The sequence below is a fragment of the Trachinotus anak genome, unplaced genomic scaffold (genome assembly GCF_046630095.1).
Source record: "Trachinotus anak isolate AG129_WGS33_773 ecotype Australia unplaced genomic scaffold, CSIRO_AGI_Tana_v1 ptg000021l, whole genome shotgun sequence".
In the NCBI taxonomy this organism is placed as follows: Eukaryota; Metazoa; Chordata; class Actinopteri; order Carangiformes; family Carangidae; genus Trachinotus; species Trachinotus anak.
The window spans coordinates 3,004,983-3,032,082 of record NW_027273872.1 but is presented as its reverse complement, the minus strand read 5'-3'; the positions used below and the strand labels follow the sequence as shown (position 1 = coordinate 3,032,082).

Genomic DNA, 27,100 nt, shown 5'->3' with positions numbered 1-27,100 from the left:
TGTCATTGGTTGTCATTTAGTTTTAGTTTAGAAAGACTGGCCTGGTTGGTAGATAAAGCTCAAATACTAAAATATACTGTGAATATGCTCAAAAGGCTTTTGAGACTGCAACCACAAACAAACTACATGATTTAGTACTTTGGTTGTGTTGTGGTAAATAGAGAACATCTGTCAGTTGTAGCAGCACCTCTAGATTCATTTATCTTTATACACTCACTGTAGATATTACTACATGTGCATCAGGAGTGTAACTATCAGCTAATGTAAACTATGTATACGGGGTCAGTTTCTTTATCTATTTCATCTTCATAAATTTGCTTTGTCACACATATTTAGTTAAGGTTTTCTCAGTTTTGAGCCTCTCTGGTAGCACAGCTTTAGAGGTTGAGGTTTCTAATTTTGATGGACAGAGTTGCATTTTAATCGCATTCTTTATTTATTATGACACAAAATCTACTTAATAGCATTTTATTTTCCAAAACGACTCCATCACAGTGAAATTGAATTTACAGAACAAACCTGCAGAATATGCATTTATAAGGGCACGGAGAAAAAAGGTGAACAGAGACACTGACTCTGCAGCCAAACACATTTTTCACAGTCACAGCAGAGGACACAACATCGCAGCCGCCACAGAGCTACATTTTCTTTGCCATTTGCTCTTCTTACTGAGCGTCGGGTATCTGCAGCAACACAGGGAAGCACAGCCACAGATGACTGATACAGTCTCCGAGAGAAATTTCTTGAATCCAACCTGAGCCAAGACTGAAGCTTTGAACAGCAAAATGCCTCAATTTGGTTAAAACGCCACCATATAACTCATTAAATATAGAAAATGCTGCAGCAATTATTCAATCAATTAATTGGTCGGGAAAAAAAATCCACTGTTTTGATAATGAAGAGTTTTGAATTAATTTTGTTTTGTAAATGCAAAAATGCAGAGTATTTGCATAGAAATTAAACTACATTGAAATATAGATCCTACGTGAAATTGTTAATGTCCAACATGCGAAGTCATCATCATCATAAATACACTGAATCTGTGAGGTTAAAGCCTGAGCAGGGGCTCAATCCACCAGTATATCTGCCTGTTCTTCAATGTATGTGCATGTATCATGGGACACAATGAGTTCCCTGTCCCTTTCTTTTACAGTCATATATTCAGTGTTATGCTCGGCTTGCCACACTGTCAGGGGTTGACAGTTTTTAAAGGCTGAAATAACATTTGTTCACAGTGATAGAGCCTGGAAATGTGGGCTGGTTTAATCACTTTAAAATGTTAGATAAGGGTACAGTGAAAGGTATAACTCAGTATTAACACAGCTCAAATGTTCTATAAATAGTATTTGTCATCAGAGCTGGGAGAAGAAGGTGTTTGAGCGAACAGGCAGACTGGATGATATGTCGACTGAGGTCACTGTGTGCGTGCCGACTGCAGCAGCTCCATTTTTCCACCAGGTCACTGCTGACACCCATAAACGTCCTGCACATGACAGGGTTGCAGCAGCAGGGTCTCATCGCCCAGGGGTTTGTTTTTATTCTCCTTCTCTTAAAATCTGTGCTTTCAGCCGTTATGTGGGCTGAATTTCACATAAATTGTTGTGTTCTTGTGACAAGTTGAGCCAACTAAAAGTGTCCTTTTTAACAGTGCACAGTTTATGTCATTCAGTATCATATCGTTGGGTGGTGGAACGATTTGTGGCCTCCACCTTCATATTAAACATCCAACACATGAATGTTTTGTTCTTTTCCGTCTTCAGTTTATTTAGAAAAAAATAAAAGCAGTGTTCTCTTTCCCTGTATGACTCATCACTGATTTCATTCTTACTCTGAGGTGTTGTCTCCGAGTTTGTCTCCAAGTTTGCTCATTATCTTTTTCTTGTTACACGGCTGTTTCCATGGAGGATAATAACGAGATTTTTTTTTTTATTCTTTCAAACAAGCAGCAACAGCAATAAGACGTCTCTGTATTTTTCCTCTTCGTGTCTTCCCTTGATTTCCAAATATGTTGCATCTGCATCAAAAAAAAAAGCAGCTCATGGGCTTAAAGCTCCCAGTGACAGCAGCTTCAGCTCTGTTTCACTGTTAAAGCTTAACCCCCAACCAGTGCATGTAATGAGCCAACTTGACTGGCCAAGTCTGACGTGCGGTCCTTCCTTTGTAATGGGGTCAAAGCCTGCTATGGCGGAGCAGTTTACAAGTGTCAGAGGGGAAAAGGAATTTGTGGGGATGAGGTAAAAGCCCCCGTAACTGAGAGGTGGCTGCCTTTTTTTTTTTTTTCTGTTTGCTGCAGTGCAGAGGCCTCGCACTGAAGGGTCAGGAGGTCAAGTTAGGTACAGCACTAATCCCTTCTCAAGCTTATTATGAGCTCCTGAATGTGCGGACATGAGCTGCGCAACACTTTAAGTTGAAAGTTGAACAAAAGCTCTTCATATACTGTCATAGTTTCAGCAGCCACATGTGGAAATTGAAGAACCCGGTTATCTATTTAGTTAAACCAAGTTCTTTGTATTTACTCATGTCATCACTTATTGAATACTTTTGATATTCCCATCAGCCTCAGCTGTGCTCTGCAGACGTTTGAATGCTGACTCACTAAACTAAGATAGCGATCATCATAAACGTACCTGCTGAATATTAGCGTGTTAGCATTTAGCTCTGTTTAAGACAGCCTCACCTAACCACAAACATGGATGCAGCCTCTTTTGGTCTTGTTTGAGCAGTAGAAAGTTTTGAAAATAGTTTGACGTATCATCATCTTTTGATATGGTTAACGTTAGCAAACATTTCAGACATGCAGTAGATACAAAGCCACAGTATCATTCATTTGAAGTCATTTTCTGGCAATGAGACGGGCGTCCAATATTTTAGCTTTGTTTCAGTCTCTCTGTGAATAAATTCAGCTGCTAGATGCTCCACTGTGTCCACCAGCTACTCGCTAACCTTGTCTGTCTGCCATTTGGTGCTGAGCAGGTGGCTTACGATAGGGTTTCAGGATGAGTTTTTTCTTTTTCCCTGCCTGCTGTGGCTTAAACGATTCTGTTGGAGCCTTGAGACAGAACCGATGTGGCAGAAAACCAACACAATGAGCTGAAAGACTCTGAAAAGCTTAGCTGAGGGGAACTTCAGAGTCTGTGGTAGTTCACAGGTTCATCACTTAGACTGATCCCTTCACATCACATAGTCATTTGTTTCATTGCTCCAGTCCAATCTGTTGCCTCTAATTTACTTAAAACTGATCCGTGATTAGGGATTTGTGTGAAAGAAGAGTATCCACTTCTCATCAAGCTGCAGGAACTGAGCAACGTTTTGTCTGTGTTGACTGCAGGAGCGCACGTTTGTGTACGATCACTTCATCATCCATGGAAATAAGTGAGCACAATAGCATTCCTCCGCACACAGTAACATCCTACATAATTAAAATGGAACAAATTCCAAAGTGCAATTAATGATACCAGTTATAGATATCGTTAAAACAAACAAGCTGACACAATGACAGATTTACTGACTCAGACACACACACACACACACACACACACACAAACACACACACACACACACACACACACACATACACAAACACACACACAGGATATCCGAAAGTAAGGAAACACTGTGTGTCAATAGGAAACAACACAGCATGAGCCGGAGTGTGTCCCGTGTCCCTGAAGGCCCCGTGCACTTGAACCAGGTGCCTTCCTCTGTGTATTTTCCTGTTTACTGACTCGCCTGCCGGCTTGTTTGGGTGTTTTCTTTTGGCCCCTTAAGTCAATATCTTCCTGTGGACTGTGTAGCTCTCGCTTGACTTCACCGCTCGTTTCTGGCCACCGGATGTCATTGAAAAAGCCCAGACTATCAGCCAAGGGAAGTCTGATGGAGTCCACTGAGCGGTGCATTGTTTGGAAACCATGCTGGTTTAGGCTTTAGCTATTTCTGGAGCAGCAGAGCTGCCTCCTGCACATCAACTGTATTCAACTGTAAGAAGTAGTTATTTTCCACCTACGCTTTCATCGCCAAATGAAACAATACCATTTCCAAGGATTTCCTTTAAGTATAAATTCATTTCCTCCCTGTGGAGTGACAACTTTGTCAGCGACTCAGAGGCTGGGAAATAATTGGAGTACAACTTCATAAATAAGTAAAGTTTTTATTTGATGTGTGTCAGAATTAATGATTAGTTTTATGTTTTATTCGGGCAAATATATAATTTTATCAGTGCACATATGTTCACGATCCTCGGAGGATGAAGTCTGATGACTTTTATAATCCCTTGACATTTCCTCTAGCAACACCACAAGGTTGACATTTTTGATATTTAGTGAAATACCTAAAATACTGGATGGATTGTCATAAATTTGTTACAGACGTTCACGTCCATGTCAGGATGAAATAAGTTTGGTGGTTTCCTGACTTTTTATCCAGCTCCATCAAGTCTACATTTTTGTTCAGTGCTTTGGCTTATGACCATATACTTGTGAAACTAATTACGTTCCCATAAGCCTCAGCGGTACAAATTTTCAAGTGAAATGGAAAATATAGTAAATATCATACATACAAAAATCAGCATGTTAGAATGCAGACAGTAGCATTTAGCTCCACCACTGTGCAGGTACAGACGTGGTGCGTTTTCATCCTCTGGTGTTTATGAACATTTTCAATTCGTGCATGTGTTTTGAGTTGAAAAGTAGAAAGTTCAAAACAATCTCAAAATATCATGTGTGTGTCTTGAAAACAGACTTAAGAGATGAAAAATATCTGTGTGGAGCGATGAGAAGACTGTAACATCTTTGAATTAATACATGAAACATAAAGAAATGTCATATTTCCATCATGTCGTCCACATAGTTTTTTTTTTTTACCAGTTAATGCTTTTAATTATCCTGCCTCATTGTTCCCTCTTCTTCTGTCATGGTTTAGTGGCACCTGAGTGGAAAATTAGTGCCACCAACTGCTTATCTTGACAGACCAACTCCTACTAGTCACATAATAGCAGTGGATGGAGATGTTATTTTGCAGATTTTCTCATAATTCAGATAAAATTAGCACTGCATGTGGACAGACCCAGCTACAGAGCCAGTGTGGCAGACTCTTCAGGCAGACTCTAGCTGTGTGGAAAAAGAAGAAGAAGAAAAAAACAAAATAGAGTCATCAGGCAAAACTGTTGTTCCTGGTTTAATTTTTACCAGGTTGCAACACGTCATCTGCAGCGGTCCACTTTGTAGAAAACCTTATTCCCACCTTTTAGAAACAGGATAAAATAATTGCTGCCGTGTTAACGTTGCAGACAAACTTATGGATCTGGATTGTGTTTCATGCCTCACTGGTACCTGAAGCAACACGCCCCCACCTACGCAGCTCCTCGCTTTGTTTTAACACAGGGTTCGTTTTCGGTCCGAACGCCTGCTTATTCTTGCTCTGGTATGTCCACCTTTTGTCTTCAGCCTAAAACTCTGCTGTCAGATTTGGGATTACACTGAATCCTCCACAGACATCTCTGAGTCTGATTCCTGATGGTTTTCTTAACCTCGAGTTGTGATATGACTCACACACTCAGTATCTGGGTCACTGATCAGCCCTTAATAGTGCGACCTTTCCATTAACGTGTTATCAGACACACTATAGACCCCCGACGTGCTTGTGTGTGCACACACATAAATGCACATAACTGTGTCTGTTTGCTTACACGCCCCAAAGCTCTGCTGCTTTCATCCTGTCCCAAGACAAACACTCTGATAACAAAGGATTAGTTTGACTTGTGCAGAATTGCTCTGCTGACTCTCAACATATTACACACTCACTCCAGCCTTTATCAATAGAAACCTGCTGCTCTAACACTATCTACTTTACTCTCCAATGATATGTTCCCTCGCTTGCCTGCAACAAGTCGGGTTATTCCCTCAGCGGTTTGGAATTTGACACCCTGAGAGACAAATGGAAGCGTTAACCAGTCTCCCTGGATGAGTGTGTAGAGCCCCAGAGTATTGGAACAAGACTCTGTCACCTCACACCAAGCACACACTGTTATCATCCTGCACCCTGCCAAACACGCCACCGCCTCACCAGCTGCAGTTGGTTCAGCCAGAGTTTTTTAGCCTCCCAGAACGACGGCAGCCCGTGCCCCTGAGAGAACCACTGAATGAGCCGCTACCGGCTACAGAAAAACTACTTTGGGAGAGAAACAGTTCAAAAAGTTTGAGTGGCTCTGGTAATTGTACACTGACCTCAGTCTCCGTCAAACCAAAGGCAGTCTCATTTCCCAAAATCAGTCTTTAAATGTGGTCATGATTATTGTCAAACAAGCCTAAAAATACTGTGTCTGCAACCTTGGCTTACCAGGAGATTTACCACGAAACAAGCCTTGGTGTCGTCGATTATATCCCCTTGAAATTTCTGTTTGTGGGCAACAATTGTGGTGTTACTTCATGCTTGTTTTAGTTTTTCAAGTTTGTCTGAGGCCTTTGAGTTTATTTCAGTGAATGGCGCTTTTTAGGTATTTCTGCTCTTCACAGAACCTCTTAAAGGATCATGGATTCCTTCACTGAATGCCTTCTGACATATTACGCCACCATGCTTCTTATCAGCAATACAGTATTTACACAGTAGGTATTCATGAGGGTCTGTGGTCTGTGGAAAGTAGCAGATTGCATGTGATGGTCTTGTTAAGGAACATAACTCAACCGTGCCACAGAGCTCTCCAAATTGCCTTAACCATGCTATCTCATAGCCTAAAAGTCGATTACATTATTGAAGACAGGCTTGAGGAATTGCAGCCTCCAGCCATTTGCTCCCCAGAGCCCCACACGCTGCTTTACTGTAAAATGCGATACCTCTTCATTAATCCTGCTGATTGGAGCGCAGCCCAGTAGGATGTATGTAGTTTGAGAGTTCGCTGCATAGCTGAAGTTTCTGTGTGTGTGTGTGTGAGCGTACATGCTTGTACGCACATATCTGTTTTGTTGTGAGTCAGCGTGCACGTGCGTTTACATCTAAACACATGTGCATCAGTGTGTGGTAAGCGAAGTATTGGCGCCTCAGGACTGAAGCCCCTGCGCCTCCTGAGTGTGTATGTGTGTGTGATTTGAGCGCCAAAGGAGACGTCTTGCATCCATCTCATCTGACAGCTCCCGACCTTCCACTAATCCCTGTATTTCTCACTATCTCACTCCCCATTACCTCACTCATACATACACATACGCAGGGACAGCAGGCATGTGACCTGCCTCAGCATCAAAGCCAGCCAGCTCATTCATCTGCTGCTGAATCGACAGGCAGCCGCGCTCAGGACTCCATCATCAGCTACTGCCCAAAATCTGCTGTCACTCTATCTGAATTCCTCAAGCCCACATTTTGTCGCCTCTGCAAGTCTGATTTTGTGACTGGAGTGGAATTTAATTTGTCTTCAATCACTAGATAAAGAAAGACTCCACAATAATCCCATTCCTTTTTATTAGCCTGTTGGTCTGTCTGTTTGTCACTGCTTTGATCCAGAACGACTTCCTCAACAAATATTAGAAGGAAAGCCATGATATTTAGTCCAAACATTCATGGTACCCAGAGGATAAATCCTAAAGGTGATGTGATGTCATCCCCTGAGTAATTATAGTCCAGCGTCACTCAATGTTCATAGGCAGTTTATAAACATTTAATGATATTATAATGGAGTCGTAAGAAGATATAAGCTTTAACTTTTCCTGTCAGCAAACATATGTTAAACAGAGATAATTAATGACAATATAGTAAAACAGTTGTAATCATATAAAATATCTCTTTATAGGAGGAGTTCTTACTGACAAATATCTGCTCAAAAACTCCTTTATATTTTGTTGTATGAAATATTTACTTATATATTACTTACAAATTACTCAATGGGGGGTTAGGGTAAAGTGTTACCACTCCTATGAACCTCAGCTTCCCCTTGTGTTTAGTCCTAGTTAGTGAATGCTAAGATGAACATGATAAACATAAACATCAGAATTTTAGCATCGTCAATGTGAGCATGTTAGCATGCTGTGACCCGGTGCAGCCTCGTGGCCACAGAGTCCGAGTTTTTTTTGTCTTTATTGTTACTGTCATGATCAGTGGAGCTTTTCGTTCAGAAACTTATCCTCAAAGTGGTACATGTGCAATGAAAACGTCAGCACAACATTATACAGAGCAGATTTTTACGGAGGCTATAACTCTCCTGGTTGTTGCCACTGCAGAAAGGTGTTACTACTGTTCTGAATGTGAATCTCTGGCTGCAAACCTCTCTCTCCCAACAGTGTCTGATTTACCGCCTGTTATCTCCTGCTTCCTCTATCTCTCCGAACAATCTGGTTTCACTTGGGCTCCCAGCCCTGTTTAAGAGCACTTTGTCAACACAATGAGAGGAGGAGATAGTCCTCCCCGCCAAAACACCCAAAATTATGTATTGTGTCAGGAGGAAAAAAAGGGAAAACCTATTTTATATGGCTCGTGTTGAAATTCCTAATTTCTTCAAGATGTTTGGTTTCTTTACGGTGCAGATAAAAAGAAGTTAGATTCTTCCAAAAGCAGCATGTGTTTACGATCACTGTTTTATCACCAATGAAATCTGCTCAGAGAAAAAAGATGGTATGTGCTGTGTTTAACCTGCCACAGAAACTGTAAACTGACAGTGATAAATACCTGTCAAAACTCAGATTTAGTGTTAGAAATAGTCTCCACAAATTTGGGTTATGATATTTGTGGTTTATCTGTGGAGATATCAATCCAGAATACATTAAATTTCATTATTATCTTAGACTTGGAAATCTAGATCTTCGTGATTACCATAATCATGTGTAGAGTGTAATAACTGTGGGCTGTTTAAGACTGATTTGGTATTTGAAAAATGTTTATTTTATTTTGCTTAGCCCTGTGAATTAATCTGTCTCAACCTCAGGTGTGGCGACTAGAGACCAGCTGGTGAATACAGTGGAGCATTTAGCAGCTATTTCTATTTATTTACATATACACCATTATAGCCAGATATTTCTATTTCTCTTGCTGGAGACGAAAACAACTAAAGGTGAATATTGGATTTCTATTCATCAAGAGGCCAATTTTTTTGTTTGTGTGTTTGTTTATTTATTCATATTTTTCTCCTGAACTATTATGTATTTGCCTGTTACTGGGCAACAAGTGCAGTGGTCCACTGTTATTGGCTACGATGTGTAACGTGGGGTCATTGTGAAATAAATGAAAAGCATTAAAATTTTTACTTTGGAGTTGTTTGTCCCAGTGTTTTTTTTTAGCAAATATGAAGTTAGGAAATCCTTGTGGAGCTGTGAGAGAATTGTTACGTAGCTGTTCTCTAGGAGAAGTGGTCAGATTTGTAATCAGCTTCCCTGGGCCTCTGCAGTGGCACAGCAAACAAAGGCAGTGCGACTGTTGGAAGTGAGTGACCCCAACATGGCCAGTTGTTGTTTACTTTATACAGAGACTGATGGCTGCATACAGGACTGCAGTGTGTATACGTGACTGAGGTCACAAAACCCTCGATTTGACTGTGTAACAGGACAGGGCTGCTACTAATTAACTCTTTTTTCCCTCTTCTTAGTTATGGCACTTCTTTTTCTCAGTTTGTTTCCAAAGTTTCCTCATTATCTTCCACTATAAACGACCTATTGTCCGTCTGTAGACCACATTAGGAGACTAGTGGGGCTCTGGAGGCTGGCGTCCACTGTCTGCAGCAGTTTAAGTGATTTATATCCAGTTGATAACTCTAAAAATCCACAGCAACCATTATGGTCACTTTAAAAATATCATCCTCCCCTCAGAGATACAGAAGTATGTGCATCACAACCACACTGCATCCCAACAGTCCCAGAGCAGCAGAGGGAACACCCGTGTTGTATTTCCTCAACTGTTTACTGCACTCGAATCCTTCACCTTGTTCAGACCATTCAAACACATTCATTCACTGTAATTGCTTTGGTTTACAGTGCTGTGTGTTGACTTGTGCAAACAAATCTCTGAATCCCTGAGTGCCAAACCCCCCAAAAAAAGATTGCTCTGCTGCAAGAGCTCACTGATGTGATTATTTCACGTTGATTTGATTATAATTCAGCTCGTCCTCTAACTCTTGCTCGGCACAGATGTGGCGCTGGTTAACAGCCAGGCTTCGAGGTGGTTTTCAGAGAAGCATCCATGTTCGGCCACAGTGCCCTGCCTTCCCCTCTGCCTGAGCTCCTCTGACTCACACACTGAACACTGTTGCCAGGGCTACCATTTATTAATATTGGTCCATAACTTTGAGCTTCATCACCGGGCTACAGCACGAGCGATGGTTGTCACAGGCGCTAAATCAGCCACAACACACAAACACAAACACAGATACATGCAAACACGAACACAGAAACGGCTTTTTGTCCATTTGATGTAGATTCTGAACGAGTGCAGCTTTGATAAAGAAAGACTTTTTGAAGAACAGGGTGTTCACTGAGTCTGGAGAGGGAACTCAGAGTGGAATACATTGGACACTAGCGACCCCTCGTGGCCATGTTTGGTGAAGCGCTCACCTTTTCTCTCATGTACATCCACAGATCCACACCACACAACTACTGTAATCCGATTCTGAGCAGAGTGTGCACAGTGGAAAAGAAGTAAAACTTTAGAAAAATCCTGAGTGAAGAACAAATCACGTGCAGCCAGATAAGTGAAGATAAATAGTTTCTGAATAACTATTGATCAAGGTTTATACGGCCGAGAATAATTAATTGTCTGATATTATAATAAACTGTTTTTTGTAGTTGTTTTTTCTTGCTTTTATTCATTAAATTTATTGTTATCACTTTTAAATTATATGTAAGTGTATGTTTGTAGTATGTGTACATAAATATGTGGTAATCGTAATATTTTTATTTGTGTAGCACTTTTCAGAACATTAGAACAAAAGAGTAGAACAAACATAAAAATAAAATATATGCTGAGCATGTGTGTGTACATGCACCATGTCAATTAAATATTATGAATATTATTATTGTTTTTCCTTCCATTATTATTTTGTCCTGTTTTCATGACTCAAGATCAATGAAGATTATTGGAGAACAGAAATAGTTTACTATATTAATAAATCAGTTATGTAATGATTAGTTCACAGATGTTTGTCTGCCGACTTGAAACAGAAGGATTTTCAAAATAAGATTCAGACCACATGTGCATTAATGTTTACAGGCAAAGACAAAGATGCAGCTTCATTGACGTCAGTTATTTTTTAATCATTTCCCGAGAGAACAAAAAAGTGAACTAAATTATTTAATTATATATTAACCACAGAAAAGACTGTACTATGAAAATGAATAGTACACACTGGATGTGACTTATTATTACCTGTCTTTGGTTATTGTTATGAATTTCACAGTCAGGTGCATGATCTTTATTGGAGGATTCATTCTGCTGAATGTATCTACTGCAGAATTATCCGGGTGTGTGGATTTGTAGACAAACACACAGCTTAGCTTCACATTTCCTTACAATATGAATTTTATCTGTGGATTCAAGAAATCACAACAGAGCACTCACCCCCCCAGCTGGTTACTTTGTGTTAGTAAATGCTGATGTAGAAACTGTACAAACACTTTGTTGTCATCAGGCTTTTTACTTCATCTACTCTGACTCACGTTCAGTGCAGGAAAGATTGAGGAATGACAGTGTTACACTTCCCTCTCTGTGAGTTTAGGTTCGAAACCTGCAGGTGGTGGAGTTTATGAAATGTTGTGGTCGTAGCAAGTGTTTGCAGAAGTGGCACAGCAGAGTTGCATAGGAGCCTTTCAGCAGCAGCGGCAGCAGCATATCAGATGTGCATACTGCAGCATGTGTTCAATACTAATACAAATACTGTAGACAGGTAAATTAACATGCAGCCAGAAGTAGAAGCCACAACTTCAACATGCACACAACATGCATGTAAACACAATCAACAAAACTAATCCCTGCTACTTCAGTGTTTTTGGGCTTTAATGTGGCCCTGAGAGCTCAACACACTGCGATCAGATTGCACGATTGGCTCATTTGGTTGTCTGTCTTTGCAGTGTTTTTCTTTTCTAATTGCTGTGCATGTTTTGTCAAATTGATGAAGATGATTTTTCATTTGCTCACATTTGGGCTGTTGAAGTTGCAGATCTCTTAGGGCCAGTGCAGCTTAGCAAACAACAATAATCAGAATTTTCAGTGGATGTTTTAACACTTTTGTATTTCTGCTGCCAAACTTTGTAATCCATGAACCCAAGCTGCATTTATCTGTGAAGGAGCAACACTCAGAAAACATTGTTTATCGTTGGAGCATTGCTTTGAATGGATCCCCTTGTGCTTCACTCCTTTAAAAGAAATAAAACTACAATTCAGTTTCCTAAAGGACTCACAAGTGTCCCTAGACAACACCTTCCTCCCATTAACAGTTTATAACCTAGAGTTAAAGTTGCATAATCACTTTTAATGCATGTCCATATACTTTTATGTGTTCTGTGTTATCAAAGTATTATGCAAACCAAACAAGCTTTATGTCCAAACAAGGTTTTATTGACCGATATGCAGTTTCAATGCACAATCACAGATGTTGGCCAAACATTAACAGCTGTACATCATAGTTCTGTCTCTTCTCTTTAATGGGGGTTACTTTGGTCCAAGGTCAAAGCAGCAGAGAGGCTTTACTGAATTGTTATGTTGAGTGTGGTGAGGGCGAACATAGTCTGTGAAGTGTTTATTTTATGTTCTTATTTATCAGAATGGATTTATTGACTCGGTCGTGTTAAGGCTGCAGTTACTGTTACTCTTCTCTGACTATAAACTGCTTGTAACACAGGTAATGTAGCCCAGTAACTGAGGTTTATTTTAGCACTGTGCTGTGAGCGAGATGTTACAAACTGGCTCAAAACGAGAGTGGAGCACGAGCCAAATTCAAGTGCCAATAAAAACCGTAGATTTGCATGTATATTTCCATTGGATAAAGTACATCAGCTATTTTAAAACTTTCCACTTTCTTCTGCTGTTTTAGTCATTTATTCTTTCCACCTGTTTCCATTTTTCTGTTTTTTAATCCATGTCCAAAGGGTCTGGAGGTCCTCCCAGCAAGAAAACACAACATGTCCTAAAGGAAGTCTGAAGGAAGTACTATAGGAGGTGAAGCAGTCAGTGCAACAGGGTCAGCTCGAGGCAAATCTGTCATCCATCTGCAGCACAGTCTGTCAATACAACACGATTACTGCACACGAGAAGCCAGTGAAAGTTATTTATAGTACAACTATACACAGACAATATGTGCAGGCCATTATCAGTGAAGGCAGCATTTCTGTTTGCTTTTAGCACTGTCTTTGTCTTGTATCTTGATGAACCTACAGAGTGTTATCACCTGAGTCTACAGCTGTCGTCAGCTTTACTGACCTTTAGAGAGTTTATTTTCTAGCTGTCCACTCCACAGTTTTACTGGTCTGGGTCAGTCACTGCTCTCATAGCATCATTTTTCACTGAGAAACCTCTAAAAATCCACTGCACACAGGCTGCTGAGCACCACACAGCGGGCAGACACAGGCAGTTAGAGACCAGCTGGTGAACACAGTGGAGCATTTAACAGCTAAACATCCAGATATTTCACTCAGAGACCATGTGTCAGGTGAACAGATACACAACTTGTTTCTGCTGCCTCCAAGTGGCAAAAAAAAAAAAAAAGTCAGCTGTCGCAGCTTTGAGCTGTAACAGTGTCTGATGCAACTGAGACCTGAGAACAATTACATATAAACAAGATTACAGTTAGACAAGTCACACAAAACAATCATCAGACACTCAGACACACTACTTAAAACAATCACACATTTACTTCCTTCAAGCCTGCAGTGTGTTCTTCAGGGGTGTTTAACAAACCCCTGTCTGAGCAGGGGCTCAGCTACAATTTGATGATCTGATTTGCACCACACAAATCACGGGGTTATATTTAGGAATGCGCTCTGCTTAACAGCCGTGTTCGGTGGAACATGTGTGGATAAGCTTTGTACTGCGGTGTCATGTTCATCACCTGCTCCTTTCATCGTCACTGTGGGACAAAAGACCTGCCTCTGAACTCTTCACTCATTGTTTCCATAGCAGATGAAAGGGTGAAAAACTGTATTCATGCACTTTGGAGGTGTGACATGGTTATGCTTGACTCCTTCAGTGTTCATCTGCACTGACCCTATTTTTTATTTTTTATTTTTTTATAGCAACAGGGGTCGGTTACCAATATTTTATTAGATGATTAGTAGCAGATTGTTCTTACAGTATTTCAGTCTAAAGTCGATCAGGCTTGTGTCTAAAGTAAAATACAACCAGTTGAACCCAAAGAAACTCAGTGATCCATCTTCTTTTTCCTCATGTAAGCATCTCAGGGCGTTTCTCTCTTACTTAGTCTCTAATCATGTATTGTAAGTGTTGATATAATCAATCATGCAGCACAGCTGTTGTCATTAACCTGCATTGATGTTGATTTTGTCAGATGTCCCGACCGTGAAATACTCATTTGCTCAGCTGCGTTTTCTGTCCAGCTCTTTACCGGATGTTAGCTGTGATGTTTTGTTGTCTGACGACTGAAAAGAGACGAGATTTAACAGTTTTCATGTTGTTCAGATGTTTGACTGCGGACAGATGTCTCCACAGAAATGACCTGGAAACCTGGCTACTGTGGACGGAAATTCCTTTCACATGAAAACAGCATTTATGGTGTTAGTCCGTCAATGACAGATGAATGATCTACAGTGCTTCAAATGCACCATATGCACAGGTCCTTCAAATGTGACGCAGAAGAAGAAGCTGCACTGCACCTTACCGCTTCCCTTCCCCTCAGTGAAAATAGTCAGATTTCTCCTTTTCAAAGTAGCTGCTGAAACAAATTGAGCAAATCTCTCCCAGGTCCCTGTCAGAGTCAATCAGGCTGGTGTCAAAATGTAAAATACAGCAGCTCATAATTCACCTGTGGCGTCATTTTCCTCTCTCTTAAGAGGAAAGAGTCAGTCCTTTGTCTTGTTGTGATTTCTGCTGTTTGGATTTCTCAGATATGAGCTCCGCTTTAATTTGCTTTGTTCCTGCATGGCTTTCACACTGATTAAACTCATCAGATGGTTCACAGTGTGTGTCCATGGCATTTTACTGAATGTGATAATAAATGTCCAACATACTATCTGGGTCATTTGAAGTCTAAAAATACAGTCTTTACTTTGATGGCGATGCTAGAACGAGAATTTATGACACGTTTATTTTTCTTTGTTGTTTTTTGTCATTGTTGTAGAAATGCAGAATGCAGGATTATCATTTGTGTTATTATTAACACAAAATATAACCATAATTTTATGGTATTGTTTTACTTTTTCTTAAAACATTTCTTACATCTGCTGGCCTGGCTCGATGTGGTGTGGACTAAAATATCTCAATATTTGGATGGATTGCCATTAAATTTGGTCCAGTATAAATTATGTTCCCCTCAGGATGAACTATATTCACATTGGTATAGAGCTGCAACAGTCTAATTGAGTCAACAAAAAGTTAATCAGCAAACATTTTGCTGATTGAATCAAAGTAAATCTGGATCTGGATCAGCCCCAGAATGTAATGGGTTCTTCCCTGGCCCATGCTGCGTCCCTCCTCCACCAAGTTCAGCACAAATCGGTTCAGTACTTTTTGTAATCCTGCTGACACATTAACAGGCAGACTGAACACATAACCTCTTTGCTGAGGTGATAAAGTAAAGATTGTTCACGAGTCCTAAGTCTCGAGTCTTTTCAAGTTACGATCAAAACCAGTGAATCCGAGAGGTTTTACCTGATAATTAGTATCAGTATTTGCAACATCAGGAAATCACAAGCTGTACCTGCACAAATGTGGTGGAACAGATTATTAATCCTCCAACAGCAACACTGCTCTCAGGCTCCAGAGAGGCTTTCAGGTGCTGTGCACTGACTAATTGGGCTGGTGATCTTATGAATGCCCACAGTCCCCGTCGTCACACAGCGATAGGCCAGCTGTGTGGAGGTGAGAGAGCCAGGCGTCACACCTCTCTCTCCTGCTCTCTTTTTTAATTTGCCACATCTGTCACTTTTAATGAGAACAGCCGAGTGCAACACCAAGAATGTCTTCCAGGAGAGATTGCCTGAAAATATGCCCCAGTTTTTAAACGATATTGCCTCCACCTTGTCTGTCTCCTTCTGTGCCAGTCTACATTTTGTTCAAATTCAAGGATTTAAAAAAGCCCAAAGCACAAACGTTTTCAACGGAAATCTCTGCAGGATTACAAGGACTTGAATATAATCTGTGGATCTGCAGACACAGATACTCATGCATGCATTCATGTGCAGACATCTGAAAATTCAACATCTGTCCACAAACAATCTCCACTCACACACAGTCACTCAAGCTCTGTCCTTTTTGTTCCACAAAATACTACTTCTTTGCATGCAGAAGTGGAGTCTCTCCTCTTATCAGTCTGAATAATTAACAAAAAACTAGTAAGAAGAAAGATTTTCTTTTTTTGTTTTGTTTTTAGATCAGAAACACATGTGCTCCATGTTTGTGCATCGCAGTGGGAATTGCCAATCCTCAAATGTTGAGCAACTCACTCACATTCTGGGAAAAAATAGACGGTTGATTATAGTGGAGTGACAAACGGTATTTTGAGTTTTTTTTTAAGCAAAGAAATGTTTCTGTGTCCCAAGATCCTCCCACAGAGCCACTGCACAGGATTCCTATCAGAGGGCCGGAGGGAGAGGAGATAGTGAGCGGTGGCAGAGGAGGAGGAGGAGAGAGAGAGAGAGAGAGAGAGAGAGAGGGAGAGGACAGTCATGCACTTACTAGCATACACCCACACACACTTTTTCACCAGACACCCACACACACTTTCTCAGATACGCTGCATACACATCAGAGCACCTGCTTTGTAGCCGCTGTGTGTGTGGATCTGGTCGTGACGCCAGGATGCCTTCCCGTGGCTGGCTGTTGGCTCTGTCCCTGTCTCTGGCAGCTCTGGCAGGTAAAAAGTTCCTGTTTATCCTCACTGATCTGTGTGAAGACTTTTATTCAGCTGCTGCAATGATCAACGTTTCTGTTTGTTTATGAAGAGGGGAGAAGTGGTGTAAAATGGTTGTTGACTGTTTATTATATTTTTTTGTTATAAAGGACTGCATGCATCTTTGTCACACTATCATAAAAACACTTATAGCTTGCCTCTGTCTGTGCCTGTTGGTTTACTGATGAGGATTTCTCTGCATGAAACTCAGTTTTTATTCTCCCCCTTTTCTTTTTTTTTCATTTTTGCCAGATCCTCTTAATGTGGACGTGTTATTTGGTCCATTTTTAATTTTTACTTTGGCTGACCACTAAATCCTGAGATTTGAGTCAGACTGATTCCTCAGACTGTCACTGTGTCCAAGAAGCTCCAACATGAGAAAAAAGGAGCAGCAGTTTACACTGTTTCTGAAAAATTGCTTATGTAGCTCAGCTTGGCCACCACTTTGAGTTGCTTTCCAACATCTTTTACCACAGAGCTTCTGTCATTTCAGGAAACACTTTTGGTGCTGTTGCATATGAGCAAACTGAGAGGAACTGCTCTGTGTCCCCACCGGTAAGATCAACCTGTGAACGGAGACGTTGTGATCATCAGTTATTGACAGAGTTATTATTGACTTTATTCATAAAACTGCAAAAGTTAAGTCATAAAACTGATCTAAAAGAAGTTACACAGTTCTTTCCTGTTATGAAACATGTTGCATGAGTTTTATACAGTTACAGTTAAAGATTATCACACATGCTGTACAGTTAATGATTACAATGGGAGATACAGAAAGGGATGAATCAGCAGTTCCACAGGTTTTAATTAAATCTGAAGATTTTTCTCACTCACTCTCCCTGTGTGTATGTGTGTGTATGTGTGTGTGGGCTTGCTTTACTATATCTGTGGGGTCCAAAAACTGGGACTGAACTATTCTTGTGGGGACCAAAATGCTGGACCACACAAGTTTAAAGGACTGTTTGAGGGTTAAGACGTGGTTTTAGGGTTAGGTATTCAGTTGTGATGGTTAAGGTCAGGGTAAGGGGCTAGTGAGTAGATTATGTCAATGCTGGATCCCCACGAATTTGGTGAAACAAGCGTGTGTGTGTGTGTGTGTGCGTGTGTGTGTGTGTGTGTGTGTGTGTGTGTGTGTTGCAGTACCTCCCAAGCACAACAGTAAATACCACTCTCCAGCTGCAAAAGTTACGAGAGCGAATGCTTTCCCTGAATATCTATGCCTACATCATCCCGGGCACTGACGCTCACCTGGTACGTCTCCTGTCCGTCATAATTAATTAATCTGGGTTTAAACCTTGTGTGTGTGTGTGATCATGCATGTGTGTAAACTACTGTGTTTCTCTGTCAGAGTGAGTATATCGCACGACGTGATAACAGGGTGGCCTTCATGACCGGCTTCACAGGCTCCGCAGGTAAAATCCCTTTCTGCCTCCTCCTCTTCGTCCTTCTCCTCCTCCTCCTCATGACTCAACTCCTTGCGTCTGAGTGCCGCGGTCGGGTCGTGCAGCTCCTCTACTTTCATCCCACATCCTCAACATACAGCCTGCTCCTCGCTCATTTGGTTTCATCGCTTTCACTCACTGCATCATTGCATTCTCTCCGTCATCGGCACTCAACCGCACACAGTAACTTGACCGTTAAATTATGAGACTTTCACACAATAATGGTGAACAGAATTAATGATCATGCATATTTCTGTACTCTGTTGCACAGATGAAGGGATGAGAAAGACAGATGACATTTCAGTGAAGTGCAGTTTACACCAGACCTGCAACAAACTGCAAAGAAAAGTCACATTTCTTGCAAAATCCGGATTCAGGGACCCACACAGCTGTTGCTACTTAAGTGTATCTATCTCATGTGAGGGTACAACAGTGGAATGATAAAGCCCTGATTTATAACCGCCACACATCCCCAGTTTGCTATCTCCTCATTGCGTCTCCCTAACCTTTCTGTTTCTCCCTACACGCACGCATTTTTTTCAAGATTAGATGGCCCATCACGAATTGTCCTAAGTCAACTCTGACATTTTATAGCTGTTTGTAATTCTCTGTCACCGCTGCCCCCATCTAAACCACAGCTGCTGTCTCCCCAGGCACTGCTGTAGTTACTCAGTCCAAGGCCGCCCTGTGGACAGACAGCCGCTACTGGGTTCAAGCTGAGAGAGAGATGGACTGCAACTGGGAGCTGGAAAAAGATGGTGGGGAGAGATCGTATTGTGACTGCTTGTTATGACAACATATCACACATGGATTCCAGTCGAATGTTTGTGGTTTTAATGAGCTGGGCTAAAAATATCCTGACAAGTCCTGCAGCTATTTTTACAGGATTTACATGGTAAAAATAGTTCATGAACAAACTGAAGTCAGTGCGTGTTTTGTCTTTCAACGTGTGAAAACAGTAAAATTAACAGCGCAACTTCTGCTGTAGTTAAAAAGGTAACTCACTGTTTCTGACTAGCATTGACTCCTGTCAGCGGTCGAGGAAAACACGTTTAGAAACACGAGATAATGCAGAAACCTATTTGCTAATTTGGCACATTTAACATAAATAAAGGCTCTGAACATACACAACAGCTGCCTGTCGTATCTGGCACAATTCATCAACCACTGAGCTCACACTGTTCAATTAAGTTTTAACATTCTTTGCCTTTTACAAATTACTGCGATAGTCTTCATATTAATATTTAGCAGCCACCAAATATACTGTTGTGTTGCAACTGTGTTCTGCTGTTGTATACAACACACAACATTTCTTTATTTACCTTTATTTATTTGTGCCACCTCATGCTATCTTTATTTCTTTACACCAACAATGAATTTGTGCGACTAACAGGTTTTATCTGTGGAGCCAAAGTCTTTCCTCTGTGCCATGAAACTCATCGTTGCGCTACGGGACATGTTTCTTCATTACCTACACAGCCACTGTAGTTGATTTTTAATCAGTCCCACAGAGTGACCTGCTGCAGTAAATGCTCTGCAGAGCACTGAATGTGTTTTAATCTGTAGCTGAAAATAGTCCCCAACAAATGCACTGACCAGTTCCAGTGGGAACAAATGTGCTTGGACCTGAGAGCCACAGACAGGAAAGTTAAAGTTTTGAGAGTCAGACTGACCCATAGATAGATAGATAAATAGATAAATAGATGATAGATACTTTAATGATCCCAGAGGGAAATTCAAAATTCCAGTCACTCACAGTAACACATTGGAATATAAAAATATGGCAAATACATGTTAAGAATCTATAAGGAGGATAAAGGGCTATTTAATAGATACAACTAAACAAACATCAATATACAGTATAAGTATAAAGTGCAGGGAAGTGCTGTTTATGTGTAAGTTAAAATAATAAACATTTTTTAAAAGTGTAATAAGTCAGTCCATCAGTCTGGGACATTGTTGGTTTTTGGTCTTTTTATTAGATTATAGAACGAGTGGAAATGTGTGTGTTGAACTCCCTCAGCTACTTTACTACTTTATATTTCGCACCTGTACAATATAATGTGCCTTCATTGCTGTAACATTTACACAGAATGGTGTTCTCTTTTTTTTTTTTCTTTTTTATTTAAAACTGTTTCTCTCACTCTCTCATAGCATCTTGTAACAGAGCAGGTGTCAGGAAGTGATACCTGTCTATCTGTGCATAATTTAATCACAGTATAACAAGTTGTTTAATGCATCTTTAAACCTTCATATTATGATGAGTTTAGTCATAAAGTATTTAATGTTAATCAGTTTTTACCGTAGTTTAATCGTCTAATCTTTCCATCCACATTTTGTTACAAATCCTTTTCTGCTAATTTGGTTTAATACACAATGTATTAAATCGGTGTATCAATGTATCACAATATTCACCACAGGTGGGCTAACTGGATTTATTCAGTCACTTTCTCTAAAGTCAATAATAACTTGACTACAGTCTTCATGTGTGATGTTTCCCAGTGTCCATCAGCAGTGTGGCAGAGTGGCTCATCTCTGAGGTCCAACCGGGCAGAGAGATTGGCTTTGATCCCTTCCTCTTCTCCCTCAGTGAGTCTCTACTCTGCACCCCTCCTGTCAGTCCAGATTAGCGTCAATAAACCGCTCACCCAAGTAGATGGAAAATTATTGATGGAGCCTCCAGACGCCATGCAGACTGTTTACCCGTGATTGATTCGGTTCAGTGTGTGTAATCATCTGCAATTTCCTCCATTAGAAACACAGGAGGGATACGAGCTCAATCTAAAGTCGAGCAACCGCAGCCTCAAGTCCATCCCTGCTAACCTGGTGGACCAAGTGTGGACGGACAGACCACCCATCCCGTCCGACAGCCTCACCCGCCTGCCAGGCAGAGTCATACGTGAGTTTCCCTGTGTGTGTGTGTGTGTGTGTGTGTGTGTGTGTGTGTGTGTGTGTGTGTGTGTGTGTGCGCTGTAGTACACACTGTAGTCCATGGTGCCTTTTATCTATGTGCTGATAAATACCTGCAAACTGGACAGAGGGCAATAAGCAGTTCCACAAACACAGCCATAAACAGCCTGTTCGTGTTTTTATGGCTGACGGACAGATCAAATACCAACTCAGAGAAAATGGAAGAGACCCCAGATAAGGAAGTTGTCTGGACGTCCATGAGCCTTGTGAGTCTTTATGGCCAGGGAATAAGCAAATGGAACAAATGGAGAGCATCATAAACCTAATGGTCTGTGTCTGTGTGTGTCTGTGTCTGTGTGTGTGTGTGTGTGTGTGTGTGTGTGTGTGTGTGTATACATATGACGACATACTGGTAAAAAGAATTTCATACAAGGGTTTAAGAGTCTTTAATAAATGCCGTCTCACACTTTGGATATGAAAGCTTGCTTGTTATATTTGACTGACTCCCTGGGAAGAGTCCATCAAGTGACGAGCGATCTGCAGAACAGAAATGAGCTAAGTTACTGGAGAAGCACCGACGCTTCGTAGGAAGCATCACATTTACAGAGCGCACCACTATTCATGATTTTTATCTGACAAATGAGACAAAAGAACAACTTATAATGTGAACGGTGTTACTCGTAGTGAAAAACCCACTGACTCTGCATTCAGTGTTTCTTGCCATGTGGATGCATATGAAAGTAAAATGTGCTTTTGCAGAAAGGTCCTGGCAGTCGAAAGTGGGCAACATACGGAATCAGATGATGGATAATCCATATCAACCCACAGCTCTTCTGCTGTCAGCGCTGGATGAAACAGCCTGTAAGTCGCTGAAGCTTTGTCCATGAACCGCTGCTGAAATTTGTATGAGGATGATGTAAATGCATTACAGCTACTCTATATGTTAATGTATTTATCACAGTTCATAGTAATATTTGGTTGAACATTCGGTTTTGTCAGATTCATTACAGCTCTTCACCACCACAGAAACAGATTATGGTATTACCCTCATGTCAGTTCATTATTGAAATTAACTTAAATGTGCAGAACAAGATAATTGCCAAATAATTACATGACCACAAAATGCTAAAATTATATCCAGGCATGAAAAGAAGAGCCTGAATCTGCAACATGAAATCAATCAGACTAATAATGATAAAATAAAATAAGGAGATGGATAATATTAGAGTAGGATACAGTTTAAAAACACACACACACACACACAAAATGTTCAAATATACCTGAAAAGTAATCTCAGTTGTTTATTTTCTTTTTCATTCTCATTTGAAGGCCGCCTGGAGGCTGCAGACTCACTTAAGCCTCAGGGCTGCTCTGAATACGCTACAAAAAAAAAAAAAAAACACAACAAAACAAAGCACAAACACAACTGTAGCCTGAAGAGTTGAAGTCTGATGTGAAGGATTATGACAGATAATCTGAGTGACAGGAATACAGGAAACAAAAAGTGGGCACACTCATGTAACACATTCAAGGAGGTATAAAGACTTAACTCTACAGTGTTAAATAGGGTTGATTTGATTGAAGCTGGTTTAAGCAACCAGAAATAAACAGGTAACGAAGCAGGATTTTAGCAGTGTATTATTCAAAAACATCCTCCTCATAACACACAGGACGACTGTTGGGCTTCAGACCTTTCCTGACTTCTGATTTCAGAATTAGCGAGCCTGTTTCCAAAGACGGGGGCACAGAAAAAGTCACATACATCAGACACAAGCTTTAGATACAAACAGAGTCTCTGGGTGCAGGAAGATCTATTTATTTATTCATTCAAGGAATATCAAAATTGATAGCAAAGCTCTGCAAATAGAAAACCAAAATCAAGTATTAGATGATGTAAATGAATGCGTAACCTGCTGCCAACGATTACGGGTGTTGTCTATTTATGTTCTTTTTTAGGGCTGTTTAATCTGCGTGGCAATGACATCCCATACAATCCCTTCTTCTACTCCTACACGCTGCTCACAATGGATCAGATCTGGTAAGTCCGTTTTTCAGGGATTACATGCAAACACATCAGATTCCTTTCAAAAAAATGTTTTCCTCAAAACTCAAAACTGCTTCCATTCTTGTAACTTCCATCACACACACTGGACACACACGTCTTATCAGTGCTTTTTATTTTATGTATAACGACACGCAGCATTTATAAACCACATCTTCTACTTCCCCTTCTACCGAATCCACCAGGCTCTTTCTCCACACGGACAGAGTGACAGAGGAGTTGAGGGTGTACCTGAACGCCTCTTGTAACGAGTCCCTCTGTGTGCAGCTGAAAAGCTACGACAGTGTTTTAGATGAGTTGAAGAAGTATGTGGCCCAGCCTGGGGTCAAAGTGTGGATGGGCACGGAGTACACAAACTACGCACTTTATGAGATCATCACACCAGAGGTATGCAGATGTTTTATGTCATAATATACTCTGCTGCATAATTTCATCATCCTCTGACGTTACATAGATGTATTTTTATCTTGAATAAAATGCCCTGTGTATATAAAGGATAATATCTGTTCATATTGCTTTGCTGTTGCTGCATTTTATATTTAAGGCAGCTGTGGTGAGTCACTGTTGTTGGCAGCTACTGAGATTAAAAATCAGTTGTGGACAAGATCCAAGTTTTTGAAGTAAACAAGTTTTAAACAATAAATCAAAAGACTATGTGTAATGTGAAAACCGTGACTCACACTGAAGAGAAAATTCAAAACACAGTGAAATGAAAAATACATTTTACAAGTTCTATGTCCCTGTGTTAATTGTTCATTTATGTCTAAGACTTGGCTGATTAGCTAACCCCACCCAGCATATGAAACCACACTTGTTGGTTAGCGACAGAGTGATGTCATGATAGGAGGTATGTTTTTGGGTTTCAGCTTTTAAACATTTGAAATAACTTGTTCTAATCTGTTCATTTAACCGTTGCTCTCCTCCTCCTGGTCTAACGACGCTCCCTAGGTCTATATGTTATTTTTTCCTTTATCTCCATGTTGCTCTGTGTCTGCAGGATGTAAAATATTTGCTGACACTTTCACTGTAACAACTTTATGAGGTGATAATATGTCACTGCTGTGTTTGCAGCTTGTTTTGCTGCCTCTGTGTGGCCAAAAATCAATGACGATTAATTAATTTAAATAGAACAAAGCCATTTACCTGTAGATCACCAAGGTGCATAATCAGTTGGTAGATTCAACAGCTTCCATTAACTAGATAACAACTCATTCCCTGATAAAAGCAATAATGCATGTGGTGTTTTGAAGTAAATGCACACAAGGGCTACGCTCCTATTGACAGGGAATTAAAGAAAGGACAAGGCCACTCCAGCAACACATAGCATTATATTGTATATATTTTTTTGCGGTAATTATTATTATTGTTTCTCTGCATCATGTAGGACAAACTAATGACAACTTCCTACTCTCCTGTGTTGACGACTAAAGCCGTGAAAGATGAGACCGAGCAGCGAATCCTGAGGGACGCTCATGTACGTCATGTGCACACACAAGCCGAGCACCATGTGCAGGCGCACACCCACATTACTGTCTAATTACTTATTAAGACAGTTATGGTTGTTAAATATGAACCTTTAATTTTGCTCAACCAGATAAGAGTTTTAACACATACATGATACAATATCTTTACAGAAATTCATTAATGAGTCTTTCCTGTCACACCTGTGGGACAGTGATGAATTGTTTTCACTGATAGCTTCTACACTTCAGTAAACACATACCTTGATGCATTTATTTCCCTGTCCAAAGATGACTGAACGGACCTGCAGTATGTGGTGTGAATTTTCGGCCTGTGTGCCACTGTGGCTCTCTGCAGGTGAGGGATGCAGTCGCGGTCATACAGCTGCTGATGTGGCTGGAGAAGGCTGTTCCCGAGGGGAAGGAGACTGAGCTGACTGCAGCAGCATACGTCAATAAGTGTCGCAGGTGAGTGCACATGTAAATGCACAGGATGAATGAATATATCACAAAGTAACATAAAAGCAGACAGCCAGAAAGACACTGAAGTCCAAACTCAGAAATGTTCATTAATTTAAAAGAAATAGTATAGAATGGTTGTAAATAAACTCCCTTCATAGTCGGGTTTCACAGCTACTATAAACATCATTACAGCAAACAGAACGACAGCAGAGGCCCCAGCTTTGAGACGATCTCTGCGAGTGGACCCAATGCTGCTCTTGCTCATTACAGGTGAGATTAACTCATATTCTCTCAGTTTTTTTATTTTTCATCTGTTGTCCAAAAGAAAAGCATCATTCGAACCAAAGACGTTTTGAAAAAGACTTAATTAAAAAAGGTTCATTAAAGGTCAACAATGGTAAAAAAAATTTGAAACAATGAATTTATCCTACTATCAAATATTACCTATGCAGCCAAAGCCTGACCTTAGTTAATTCTCAGTGTATTCCATTTTCCAAATTTAAAAGAATGAATAAATAAATAAATAATTAAAAACACGTCAATGAGCCACACTGTTGCACTGGGTGACATGTATTAAATTTTATTCTATGGGGCTTTAAAAAGGTCTTGAAAATGTAATTTGATGAACACTCCAGAAACTGTTTCTGATTGTCATCCCCCCTCTCTGTCACTACTTATTTCCTGTGAGTTCACCATTGGATACAATCTAATAATAGTATAAAAAAAACACTCTTAAAACACTGGAATAAACAGAAAACAAAAGCTCCTGTGAGACAAGAAATCAATCTAGAAATTTAAGGCATGCTTTAGAAAATCGTCAACAGTAATGTTAAAGCTAATGGGCTAAAACATAAACACTGACATGGTTCTTTAAGTGCGCTACAGCTACTGTCAGACAGTTGTAGTGCTGCTATTACTTCCTGTTTTTCTGTTTTGCAGCCCAACAGAAGAAACCACCAGGAGGCTGACAGTTGATGAGATGTACCTCATCGACTCCGGTGGCCAGTATCTGTGAGTAAAAACCGTGGATGTAAAACACTCTCTGTTCACACTCTCTTTCAGTTTCACTTCACATCACATGCATTTGAAATTCGTCATCCTGTCTCTCACTACTACTACTACTGATACTAGTACTGTACTATTAGAGACGGGACCACTGACATCACTCGGACAGTTCACTGGGGAACACCCACAACAATGCAAAAGGTGAGACTTATTAATACTGAAAGTGTGAGTGTTTGAAGGGATATTTTTACATTTTCTCTGTCAAACCACAAGAGATGGCTTAATCCCTGGACTGTAGTCATCAGTGGAGTTTTTCTGTATCACCCCTCTGCTAAGAAAAAGTTTGTTCTCTTTGGAATTTTTATTTATTAACATTATTATAAGATAACACTTATTTACCCCCAACCCCATTATGTGCTACAGCAGCAAATATAATATAATATAATATAATATATAGAGTACACTGATGAACAGGAATGATATAGAATATATAATCATTAACTATATGTCTCACTTCACAGGAAGCCTTCACTCGAGTGCTCATGGGAAACATTGAGATATCTCGAACCATATTTCCCTCCGGGACAAGAGGTGGGAATGCAGAGCACTCGTACATGTTTAAAATGAGATTTACAATGATTCCACTCTGAAACCTTTTCCCAGTTTCACCACTAGAGAGCCCTGTTCCTCCACTGGGCGTCACTGTCTGAGTCGATGCAGGATGTTTGATTTATGC

The 27,100-nt window shown here is 40.4% G+C and overlaps 1 protein-coding gene across 2 annotated transcripts in view; it reads left to right on the top strand.

Annotated features, from left to right (window-relative positions):
• xpnpep2 (X-prolyl aminopeptidase (aminopeptidase P) 2, membrane-bound) overlaps positions 1 to 27,100 on the top strand; it is a 97,086-nt gene that overhangs the window by 66,188 nt on the left and 3,798 nt on the right. The window contains exons 3-18 of one of the 2 annotated variants that reach the window (XM_071457502.1): positions 16,674 to 16,987; positions 17,517 to 17,578; positions 18,164 to 18,274; positions 18,372 to 18,435; positions 19,119 to 19,223; positions 20,968 to 21,054; positions 21,221 to 21,364; positions 22,135 to 22,236; positions 23,332 to 23,413; positions 23,623 to 23,824; positions 24,822 to 24,911; positions 25,256 to 25,365; positions 25,552 to 25,629; positions 26,299 to 26,370; positions 26,505 to 26,565; positions 26,886 to 26,955. In XM_071457502.1, coding sequence (XP_071313603.1) covers positions 16,933 to 16,987; positions 17,517 to 17,578; positions 18,164 to 18,274; positions 18,372 to 18,435; positions 19,119 to 19,223; positions 20,968 to 21,054; positions 21,221 to 21,364; positions 22,135 to 22,236; positions 23,332 to 23,413; positions 23,623 to 23,824; positions 24,822 to 24,911; positions 25,256 to 25,365; positions 25,552 to 25,629; positions 26,299 to 26,370; positions 26,505 to 26,565; positions 26,886 to 26,955 — 1,495 coding nt within the window. In that variant the 5' untranslated portion in view covers positions 16,674 to 16,932. The remainder of the gene's footprint in view (positions 1 to 16,673; positions 16,988 to 17,516; positions 17,579 to 18,163; positions 18,275 to 18,371; positions 18,436 to 19,118; positions 19,224 to 20,967; positions 21,055 to 21,220; positions 21,365 to 22,134; positions 22,237 to 23,331; positions 23,414 to 23,622; positions 23,825 to 24,821; positions 24,912 to 25,255; positions 25,366 to 25,551; positions 25,630 to 26,298; positions 26,371 to 26,504; positions 26,566 to 26,885; positions 26,956 to 27,100) is intronic. The other variant, XM_071457503.1, reaches the window with a different exon arrangement.